Source organism: Simochromis diagramma, unplaced genomic scaffold, assembly GCF_900408965.1.
Source record: "Simochromis diagramma unplaced genomic scaffold, fSimDia1.1 OVJJ01000216.1, whole genome shotgun sequence".
NCBI classification, from domain to species: domain Eukaryota; kingdom Metazoa; phylum Chordata; class Actinopteri; order Cichliformes; family Cichlidae; genus Simochromis; species Simochromis diagramma.
The window spans coordinates 8,810,453-8,821,962 of NW_024386883.1; the positions used below are offsets into that span (position 1 = coordinate 8,810,453).

General features: G+C 41.3%; 1 protein-coding gene across 1 annotated transcript; it reads right to left on the reverse strand.

Annotated features, from left to right (window-relative positions):
- Positions 1 to 1,231: 1,231 nt before the first annotated feature.
- On the reverse strand, positions 1,232 to 7,828 carry drd1b (dopamine receptor D1b). Its single transcript, XM_040032148.1, has one exon. The coding sequence runs from the start codon at positions 6,287 to 6,289 to the stop codon at positions 4,898 to 4,900; it is 1,392 nt and encodes a 463-aa protein (XP_039888082.1). The 5' UTR covers positions 6,290 to 7,828; the 3' UTR covers positions 1,232 to 4,897.
- Between the last annotated feature and the right edge of the window lie 3,682 nt (positions 7,829 to 11,510).

Sequence of the window (11,510 nt, forward strand, 5' to 3'; positions counted from 1 at the left end):
TAATTACTAATGTATAATCTTTTGCTTTATATTTGCTCCTAAGGCTAAAAGCTGACAAACCAAGTTACAGCCAAGCGAGCTGAAATTAAACTATTGATTATCAAACCTATTCTCCACAGGCACAAAGATAAACAGGGTAGGCCCTCACAGGAGGCCACACTTTGATTAGTTTTAAAAACTAAACAGAATCATTAAAGCGTTTTATTTTTGAAGGTGCAGTCTATTTGAGTGCACTCTGTTACAAGTGTATTTTAACTATCAGCGAAGATGCAAATAAAAAAAAAAAGTGTATTTTTCATCTCGTTGTAGTCGGCTCAGCAGTATGTTACCGTATATCTGCGCCTGCAAGGGTTTCCACCCACATTGAAGTTAACAAATGAGGCAGGGGTGAGAGTGGAGGAAGAGGACATGTCAACTGTCAAGTGGCTGTCAGGTTATGTAAAGGCAGGGCGAAGGCAGGAGCAGCGAGGACACCACGCTCAGGGAGCTGGAAAAAAATATGCGTCACAATCAATCTGCATTGATCCTCTGCAGTGGCATGATCTTCCGATATCCACTGAGTGTCAGAGGTACATGACCACTCACACCCGTGCATCTCTTCAAAGTCAAAAAATTAGGAAAAAAAGGAGAGAGAAGTCACTGAACACCTATGAAAAAAAAACATGTTTATTTTACAAGAAGGGCACGTTTTCTGTACAAACTGTAAACTAAATACTGTAATTATTCAGAGGGTTATAATCTTTGACATCACTTTCATGAATGAACACCAGAACCATGTAAATAAATAAATATATAAATAGCCAGTGACTGTTGCATCCTACTGTAAATTATATTCCCACACTGGAAAAAACGTACAGCATGTAAGCTTGCTACACACATTAAGGATTTTTTTTTTCAAGATAAAAAGCACTTGTGTTCATCACGACTACATTTTGAACATCATTGTACAATACTCAATCCCTGCAAGCCCCTATCCAAAATACTGCCACTGAATTAATTTTTTTTTTTTTACATGAAGCTCTGTCACTGAATCAAGGCTGAGGTAGGGACTCCATCATTACTCTAGACAGTTAAATAAGCTGAGACATCATTGTTGAAATGGCTCCACATTCCCAGGGCTGGGGAGTGTTGTTCAGCCCTGCGTCTGTTGCATCGCTTGGCCAGTCATTGGAGGAGATGGAGGAGGAGCGGGACGAGGATGAGGGATTGTGTACTGTCAGATTTGCTTAAGTTGTCATACATCATGTAACTACACTGATTGAGAGACCGTGTACTGTCACTAAAGCTCCCCAAAGCAACTTGTAAGGCAGCCTAGAGGAAATGCTCCAGATCAAACAAAACATTTTGCTTGTGGGACTCTTGCCTGACATCGCCCTTCTCCAAAATCAAAGCAGTGGCAGCTGAAAAGATGAGTCACTGAGTTTACAAGGTGAAGGCTCAGGGGGCGGTTTACATGGAGCCATCATCTGAACTCTCAGCTGGAGGTATGTTTTCTATAAATGTCTACATACAGCATATACAAAAACATCTGGTAAAATGTGCGAATCCAATCATGTGGCATGAAATGGCAGATTAATCCCAGTCCCATTCAAGAGTACCCGTACCCACCCTGAATTTCAGCTTATAAAACACTGTTTAGATCACAGCTTACGCTACAGTACAACCACATTCAGCCAGAAATAAGAATTTTGGCAAAAAAAAAGAAAATATTAATTATAATAATAATAATGACGTCAGCAGGTGGGAATTTAATTCAGCACTTTGACTTAGATTAGAGGCAGGAAACAGTATGCGCACTCCATTTAATAATAAATTCAATCAGTGTTAACATGAGGGGGGGACTCACGAAGTTGACAGAGCCAGCCGAGAGAAAAGAGAAAGAGATGGAGAAAAAAGAGGTGAGTGTGTAAAGGGGAAGGGGTGGGAGGGGCAATCTTCCCCAAGGCAGTTTCCTTCCATGTCCAATCCTGACAGATTATACGCACTTCATGTTTTATTGCATGTTTGAGTTGGCTTCTGTTTGACTAAGGGAGTGAATTTAGAGGAGCTGCTGCAAAGTGCTAAGCTGATATGGCTAATAATCTACAAAAGGCAAGAGCTGAGTATAATTGGGGCGAGTTACAGCACATTGTGGCACTTGAAATAGCTTGAGCACTTGTAAAATGGAGTTAATTCATTCTGAAAGATACCTAATCTAAACTGCACTTAATGAAAAGAAAAATCTCTTTTTTTTAATAGATGGAGCAACACGTGGGAGGTGACAGGGAAGCAGAGAGGACAATGTGTTGCTTTTGTGTCACAAGCCAAGCCACATATTGAACTAAAAGCTTTCCCCCTTTGTTGCCATCTAGATACTATTGGATTTTCCAGAGCAGGAAAATCAAATGCTTCGTTCAAGACCTACTGCTTTCTATTGGATCGGTTCTCCCCTTCCCTGATGTGCGACAGTTTCATGCCTTCATGGACACAAACTGCATGCGATGGACACTCAAAGTGCAAAGTGCCTGAAAGCGTGCTGCTGAGCACTATTTCCCAAGGAATGCAGAGCAGAAAAAGACTATATCTATATTTGGCTCTGACAGTCTTGTTTGCCTAAATACTAGATTTATTTTAAATACTACATGAAACTGAAATATGTTTCTAGTGTATAGGCAGTGATCCCTATAAATAGATATCTGCATAACTTCCTAAACTCAGCTTATTCCTTTATGCCTTCTGTAGTGGACACACAAATCTCAAAAAGTTAGACTGAAAAAGGTGTTTTTTTCCCTTCAGTTCTCAGGAAGATATGAATCTGCAGATATCTATTTATGGTAGACCCTAACAGATATCTATACAGAAAAGGCTACGTGAACCTTTCTGGTTTCTTGTTTGTCGTCCTGCTCTGTAGCACTGTTGACCAAACACGTGTGAACAGCTTGCAGTTGCATGTAGGTGGACGCTCCACATGAAGAGCTGTCATCTTTTGATGATTTAGTTTTATATTAGCTTCTTAAAATGAAACTATATTGGCAAATGCAAGGCCACTAAAAAAAAAAAAATCACCTGTTGTCTCCTAGGTTAAGGTAGCAGAGTAGTCGATTGGTTCTGTGTCAGTCAAGCCAATGAATAGGCTTTAATCCTTCTCTCCCTATAGTTTCAGTTGTATGCTTGAAATACATAATTTCTTACTTTTTGTTTGCTTAGTTTTGCTACTACACTCTTAAGTGATCGTTGGCATTGGCATGCACTGGTATAATCAATACTATCTTTTAATGTAGCTAAGGCTAACTAAGATATTAGTTATATATTATCAGTTCAGACTGATTTAGTGCTAAATTGGACCTTATGGAGTCAGTCTAACTGGTGCAAAAAGCAGAGCTGTTCAAAAACATGACAACGGGAAATGGATGGCAGCACATCAGAAGCACTCACTAATGAAAACTGTCTTATAAGATTTTGGCCTACTTCCACAGTCCTACATAAATTATAATTAATGTTTAGTTTTCAAATTTCGCTGCGTTCAGACTTGACTCTGCACAGAGAGATACTGTCAAGCTGCAGAACGAGCAGTTTACAAAATCATATATCTGCAAGCTTACCAAAGGTCAGTAAAAGTCACTTGCATTACGGCTGAGTCGACTTAGTGGCTGCTGCTCTACCCTCTCTGTCCAAGTGCAGTTTTTAGTTTTACACATTTACAATCTTTTTTTTAATTATGGGCTGACGGCATTTGCCAAAAATAGAATCACAAGCACCACTTTAAATGGATGGTGGTGGCGGGGGGAGGGGGTTAAAACGGAGGGCTGCCAAAAACAATGGTGCAGACAAAATGAAATTAAAAAGAAGATATGGTGCAGGTGTGAAGGACTAAACTAACAGGGAGAAGAGTGGAGGAAGGAGAGAGGCGCTTGGCATTACTCAAGAAATAAGGGCAGCGTGAAAGGGGGAAGGGGATGAGAAGAAACTCCAAAGAGGTTTCACTGAAGAATGGATGACGGGAGGCAAAGCCAATGAAAACAGGGAGTAAGGAGTAGAAATGGAAGAAACTTCAGGTCAGTCCCAGCTGGCTGAAGAAAGATCAGCATACAAAGAAAAGAAAAGGCAGGAACTTTCTCCATTTCCTCGTCTCTTTCTCTCTCAAGCACACCTCATTTGGATAACAGTGGGTGATGCAGAGGTGGGAGGATGGGTTAAGAATAAAATTTTTGACAATTTGGCTTACAGCATCAAACTCTGTTGTTGGTTTTAGTTGTAATCAGAACAGTGTTACTTTGGTATCAGTATTTTTTGTTCTTACTTCAAATAAACTGCCACTGGAATTTAGCGATTTTGCTTTCGCTGTCATTAGAAATGTGCTAAAGGAAAAAAAACTGCAATAGCTGACTAACAATACTGTAGCAAAACCAATTTACCCACTTTGTTTGCTTTTTCATGAAACACATACAAAGCACCTACCTACAAGATATTTTACTAATACTATATTTTCTCCCACTGTATATACTGTGTTTGAATCCCTCCAGAATAGTGTCATCACTGTACAGTATACACATGCAGATGTATACATTTTTGCAAAAACTAAAAAAAATGTATACATGTGCCCATAGGTAGTATTCTGCTGTTAATATTCACATTATCAACATTTATCATCAAATGTGTCAATGTCATCAATAAATGCTGAATATATTTTGCAGATAGTTATATCCAGGATAAAGTGCCTGTACTTTAAAACATTCTGTAGGTTTTTCATGTAGGTTTTTTTGACAGTCTTAAGGACTTGTATAACACACTCACTGGTTTCTTGTTCCTATAGACATGTGTCTCTGCCGTTTGTTTTTGCTGTCCTCCTGTGTAATCGTTTCTTGCCTTTGTGCATACGTGCATGCCTCACTGAATTTCAATGCACCTTTGCCTTTTCTCAACATGTCACGGCTTTGTGCTGTCCGTTCTGTGTTATGGGGTTGATCTTTTCCAGGGTGACTTCAGCATCGCTGTCTAAATTCCCAGAGATGGCCGGTGAGTGTTTCTCAAGGGTGTTGTTTGCCACGCCCACCTCGACCTCCCCTCCACTTCCGTCTTTCTTCTGTAATTCCTCCTCCTGACACAGGATGCTGTGAGGAATCACATAGTTTGCTGAGCTGTTGCCCTCCTTTGGGATGTGGCTCTTGGGCTCATACTGACAGTTGGGGTTCGAGGTAGGAGCACCCATATTGTTGTTAATACTGACGATCTCAATGGCGTTGCTCCCCGGGCACAGCCGATGGCAACCCAGGAGGATGGAGAAGGCCTTGCGGAAGTCGGCATTGAAGGCATAGATGATTGGGTTGAGTGAAGAGTTTGCCCAGCCAAACCACACAAACACATCAAAGGTGGTGGAGCTGATGCAGGGGAATTCTGTGGATCCATCTGGCATGTGTGTTTCACAGAATGGAACCATGCAGTTTAGGATGAAGAAGGGCAACCAGCAGCACACAAACACACCCATAATGACAGAGAGTGTCTTTAAGACTTTGGTTTCTCTTTTGAATGACATTTTAAATGAGCTCTCACTGTCCATGTTTGAACTGTTTCCCATGCTGCTGTGTCGGTTTTTGGCACTCTCTGCTGCTCGCTCCAAAGCAGATATTCTCCTTATCTGTGTCTGGGCGATGCGGTAGATCCGGGTGTAGGTGACGATCATAATTGCCACGGGGATGTAGAAGCTGATAAGGGAGGAGGAGATGGCGTAGGTCCTGTTAAGACTGAAGTCACAGTTGTCAGGGGGCAAATCATCAGGGTAGGTTCCATTTAGCTCGACATAGCTGGTGGTCTGAGCTTTGTGCCAGTTAAGCTGAACAGGAATGAAGGAGATGAGGACAGACAAGGTCCATGCCACACTGATCATCAGACACGCTACTTTAGGGGTCATCTTGCGTTCATAGCGGAATGGGCTTGAAATGGCCCAGTAACGATCGACACTAATCACACACAAGTTCAAGATGGAGGCAGTGGAGCACATTATGTCAAATGCCACCCACACGTTGCAGAATGCACCAAATGGCCAAAACCCCACAATCTCTGTCGCTGCTTTCCATGGCATTACCAAAATAGCTACCAGGAGGTCAGAGATGGCCAGCGAGATGACAAAGAAATTGGTGACCTTCGACCTCAGGTGTCGGAACTTGGTGACGGCAGCGCACACCAGGGTGTTGCCTAGCAGCGTGGTGAAGATGAGCAGGGAGAGAAAGCATCCTGTCAGAACACGTTTCGAGGAGTCTCTCTCTGGCGTAAGCTGCTTTCCATCTCGAACCGTTGAGAAATTCTGATCCATTGTTTATGTTACAGTTTTAATAAAGAGAGAGAGGGGATGGGTGAGGGGGATGTCAGCAGTCACCCCATCACATCCCCAGCCTGCAGCAGCTGTGCTCCTCCAAGGACGACTCTCAGACGGAGAGCGTAGCTGGTGGAGAGGTAAATTGTCTTGGCACCAGCTCTCTCACTGACTGGGTCATCAATAGGTTCCTTGTCACAACCACCATTCTTGCACAAGGGATGCTATAAATATTTCAAAATTCTCTCCTCAGGAATGTTTCCCTTAAAAATCTCTGGTTCATAAATTCCTGCAGCAGCAGCACAGAAGGCAGACATTCTAGTTTGCAGAGGAAGAAGAATATTCCAGCAGTTCGCAATTGTTTTCTTTTTTTCAATCGCAAATTGAGTCCTAAAAAAATGAGTAAAGCAGCAATAAAAATGAGTTTTAAAGACAAGTTCTTGGTCCTTTTTCTCTTGGCATTGTATGCCTCAGCTGTCAAGCCCTCAGCGAAAAGTTTCACAACATACTGTTGCTAAGCTTTTGAGTAAACAGAGGCTCAGCCAATCATTAGCCTTATATACCACCTCATCAATAACTTCTATTGATGGTTTTCGCACCGCGTTTATCTGATTTGTTTAATGATCTGCGAGGCGTGTCCCTGTGATTGTCCCAGTATCGACGCTGATCCAACCGACTACTAGGTAATGTCCTCTGTGTTATTCTTTTTAATTTCTCTTTAAACGCTCCTCTCTCCTAGTAAATGGCACTGTCCCCAGCTAAACATAACACCTGAGTGTTGAGGAAAAATAAGAAATAAATAAAATAAAAATGCATTCAAAAGTCTTAACGATGCGTTTTGAAAGAAGAGAGATACAGATTAAACGAGAAAACCAGAAAAAAAACGCATCACTCTCGCAGCGCTTTATATTCTGACACGATGCTTCAATTCAAACGCGTTTAGTTTCCTTTTGGCTGAATTTTGTGGCAATTTACCAAAAGCTTTTCATCCTTTAAAATGCAGAGTTTTCATCCGGACATCAGCCCAAATCCCTGGATTTTGAAATAAAGGCTCACTTCATTTATTTATTTTCTTATCATTATTATTATTATCGATTTTTGTAGACAGCGTTTGCTTCGCTCTTTGGATGTGGATAGCTCCGGGCAAGTTTTAAGCGTCTTGGGTTAGCTTTGAAAACAATTGAATCCAAAACGAACCAATCAAATCATCCGTTAATTTTTAACTAATAAAAAAAGTTCCGTTCCGAATCCACATTTCTTCGGTATACATCCAACTTGTATCTTGGTAGTGAAGGAGAAGGAGCTCACCCTCTCTGCGCGCTCCTCTATGCCAAGAAAGTCACGCTCTCCCTTTTTGCGGCGTTTCCTTGGGTGTTTAAATCAGTCTTTATGCTTTTCTTTTTGGGGGCCATCCTTTGTGATGCAACATTCATTCAGATACACTGCGATGTGTCTTCGGTGTGACTGGCAAGCGGAGAGAGATAGGAATGACTCTGGTCTCTCCAAGAGCGTGTTTCTACGCGCTCCTCTCTCTCCGCTCAGCTGCTGCTGCTGCCTGCTGCTGCGCACCACGGTCCCTGCCACAACTGCTCCATCTATTCAAGCAGGATCAGAAGGGTAAAGCTGCACAAATTCACCTTATACTGAACACCGTTTGCTTCTGAAAGTGTTTAACCAAATAATTTACGGCAACCTTTATGATTGTCAATTTATAAGTGTCCGATACATGCAAGGCTCATTCTGAAAAAAGTGAGAGAAGGAGTGCGTGTATTCTCTGCTCTCCAAATTACGCGGATTTCTGTCTTTGAAATTACGCATTTGAATTTTGGTGACTCTTGTCTTACAGTTTTTATAAGTACCTGAATTACTATTTTACACTAGGCTACCATTAACTGTGGCATTTTCAGCTTCTTCGTCTTTTTTTATCGCCTGCACTTCACCTACACAGACCTATAAAAAGCCATCACTACCATAAAGTCGCGAAAAGACAAGATGAGCTATAAACGAATCTACCGCGATATCCTGGGATGAACTTGTAGCCAGCAGACACACAGAGGCACAATGAGGCCATCTACAGGATACAAGACTGCAGGAGGCTATGTGAGAGTGGGAGCCGACAGACTGAGCCGCAGCGTTGCATTAACGTCACCTCAGTAAACATGACTGACCAACTTTGAATTAAATTAGGTTCCCAGGAGCCGTGCTGCAGCATGAAGAGCCATAAATTAAGATAGGTACAGAGTGTTGATCTTTGTGTGTGTGTGTGTGTGTGTGTGTGTGCTTCTGTTTACTATGGGGACACAATCTGTTTATACTGTCAGCTGTGGTGAACACCCCCCCCCCCCCCCCTCCCGCCCCACCCCCCATTTGGGGACAAAAAGCAAGTTCCCATAAAGTAAAACATTAAACCGAAAAGGTTTAGATTAAGTTTTAAGTTCAAGAAATAAATATAAGCCAAAGTAATGTCCTCTGAAGTGATGTTTGTGTGTGAGTCAGAGACTGAGAGAGAGCGAGATAGAGATGTGTACTGCTCAAGCTATGCTATCATGCCACTGGCTGCCTGACAGGCTTGGCCAATTTGAATATTAACTATTTAGCAAGATGAAATCCTCAATGGACGCTCTCTCACTGTGTGTGTGTGTGTGTGTGTGTGTGTGTGTGTGTGTGTGTGTGTCTATGTGCAAGTATGACTGTGCACATCTGTGTGGGGGTTTGCAGATGTGCATGTGTGTGTATGCGTGTGTGAAGTGAGTGAGTAATGCATGTAGACAAGCCAAGTGTAAGAGGCCTAGCAGACACAACGCCCACATTTCCCCGTAGCACAGAGCCAGGGTGTGCGTGCAGCTGAAAAAGTTCAAACCAAGACCATGTCACACACAAACAGAAACACACACACACACACACACACACACACACACACACACACACACACACACACACACACACACACACACACACACAGTCTCACTCATTCAGTCACACAAGACCAACACACAAACAGAAACAGAAACACACACACACACACACACACACACACACACACACACACACACACACACACACACACACAGTCTCACTCATTCAGTCACACAAGACCAACCATGCAATGGAATTTACGTCTGCTCCAAAAAGCAAATAGAATAGAATAGAATAGAATATGGTTTTCAAAATTAAATTCCAGTGGTCAATTTTTCTCACAAGCAAACAGGAAATGTAAATAATATGGTGCTGTTTAAATGAATATGATGATTCACTTTATGGCATGTTTGTAATCTCTGTACATACAACAGCACACAGTTCAGTTGTAATCATCAAAAATCAATTTAAAATCAGTCTTGCTTTTCAAAGTCAGCAGCAAAAGTCGCATGAGGTCAGCCGTTTCAAAAGATATGAGTACTATAAGTACTTTGTTTTCTAATGAACTAGCATTGCAAAACTTTGCATGACTTTAAATGACACCACAGTGAAAATTTGCCATTGTGCTGGCCCTCAGTTATTCCTAGAGGCAATGATTTGGAGGAGATGATCTAAAACCTGTCCAAAAAGCTTCTCATCATGACTCCACGGTCCATGCTAATATCTGTTGGGGGCTTTCCAAGCCCCATTTAAAAACATTACCACAATGCATGGATTCACCCATTCAAACCAGGAAATATCAAACAATTCAAGTTGTCAGGAGGAGTAGGGGCAAAAGCGATGAGGGAAAACTCAAAGACTACATTTTTAACGCTCATTGCAAAACATTTGACTACTGAATAAGATTCACAAAGCAGTATCGTACACATGCATTAACATCTGTATGCATTGCTGTCATGAAAAACTAGCATCAGGACATACATGATGCCAAGCTGCATAATCAGAATCACACAGATGACTGTATATTAAAATTAGCCATTGGACGCTAAACAGGAAGTTCCTATAGCGTCATTAAAATATAGCTTTGTTTTTTTACATGACTACTTATATAAGAGACTGTCTGGTGCCTGGTTTCCTTTCTCTAAAATAGAGAAACTAGTAATTACTGTGCATAGCCTTGAAATGCTATAATCATCTGTCAAGTGTGTGCAAAAGCTCTGTTCTTCATTGCAATCTATTCAGCCTTCTATACAAAACAAAGTCTTTTTGAATGTGGGAAAAAGCTGTCAGTTGATACTGATAGCATGTTTCATTTAGTTTTGAATAGTTTAGCATTTGAAATTATTAGGGGCATCCGGTACCCATCTGTAACTTAGAGTCCAGGAAACAAAAGTACAAAAACAGGTAACATGCATCTCTCAAAAATGTGGTCTTAAAAAGAGCAACAACATTTATTCCTCTTGGCCCAGCCAAACCACCGACGTTTGCTGTCGGAAACGATTGCATTTTAAAAGCACATTGTTTTCCTTTGTGGTTCGAGAAATTCACTTTAAACACTGATAATGAAATATGAGTTATGAAAAAAAGAAAATGATGACACTTGCGTCAAGTTGATGCTTGCATTATGACACAGTTTTTCAAGCCTGTCAACAGAATTAGATGATTCTCTGTGAAATGTCCAACTGCAAATAGAATTTAAAAACAAGACCTGTCAGGCATTTCTGATTCATGCTTTTCCAATTCTTAACCGACATACAAGGCATGGAGGAGCTTGTATTTGTTTCTGTGTGTTTTCATATGTGTAAGGTGACAGGAGACAGAAAGTGAGATAAATGAATATAACACTATAAGATTGACCCTGTCTTTGTCACACACATTTTCACTCTTTCTTCCTCTCTGCCCTGCTCTAAATCCTCCGTGTCGGTGTGACATCCATCAGGTCCCACAATGTGCTTGTGAAGCCTTTAACCTCCCAGACGCCCAGCTTGAGCAAAATGTTGTGCACTAATCCCACCACTGAGATTTACCAGCTTACACGCATATAAAAGCTGGTGTTACACTCGACTATAACTGCATAATTATCCTCACTGTGGAAATCTGAGGTCTGTCTAATCTATCTAATCAACCTATACTGTTTTTGCATCTGTGCATTATAAGTTTATGACATCTTTTCACGCATCAGGAAACTGAAAAGATCTCTAAATGACCTCACTGAGCCATTAGGCGCTTAATTACTGCTTTAAATGATTTCCCTCAGAGCTAAAGGGGGACTTATTTACACCAAATATGATAATGAGGACAGAGGTGAAAGCAAAAAGATGGTATGCTTGCATGATCAAAAAAAAACCCAGAAATTATTACTAGC

Excerpts from the sequence above, each read along its gene's own strand:
- drd1b (XM_040032148.1), bottom strand. The coding sequence starts at position 6,289 with ATGGATCAGAATTTCTCAACGGTTCGAGATGGAAAGCAGCTTACGCCA.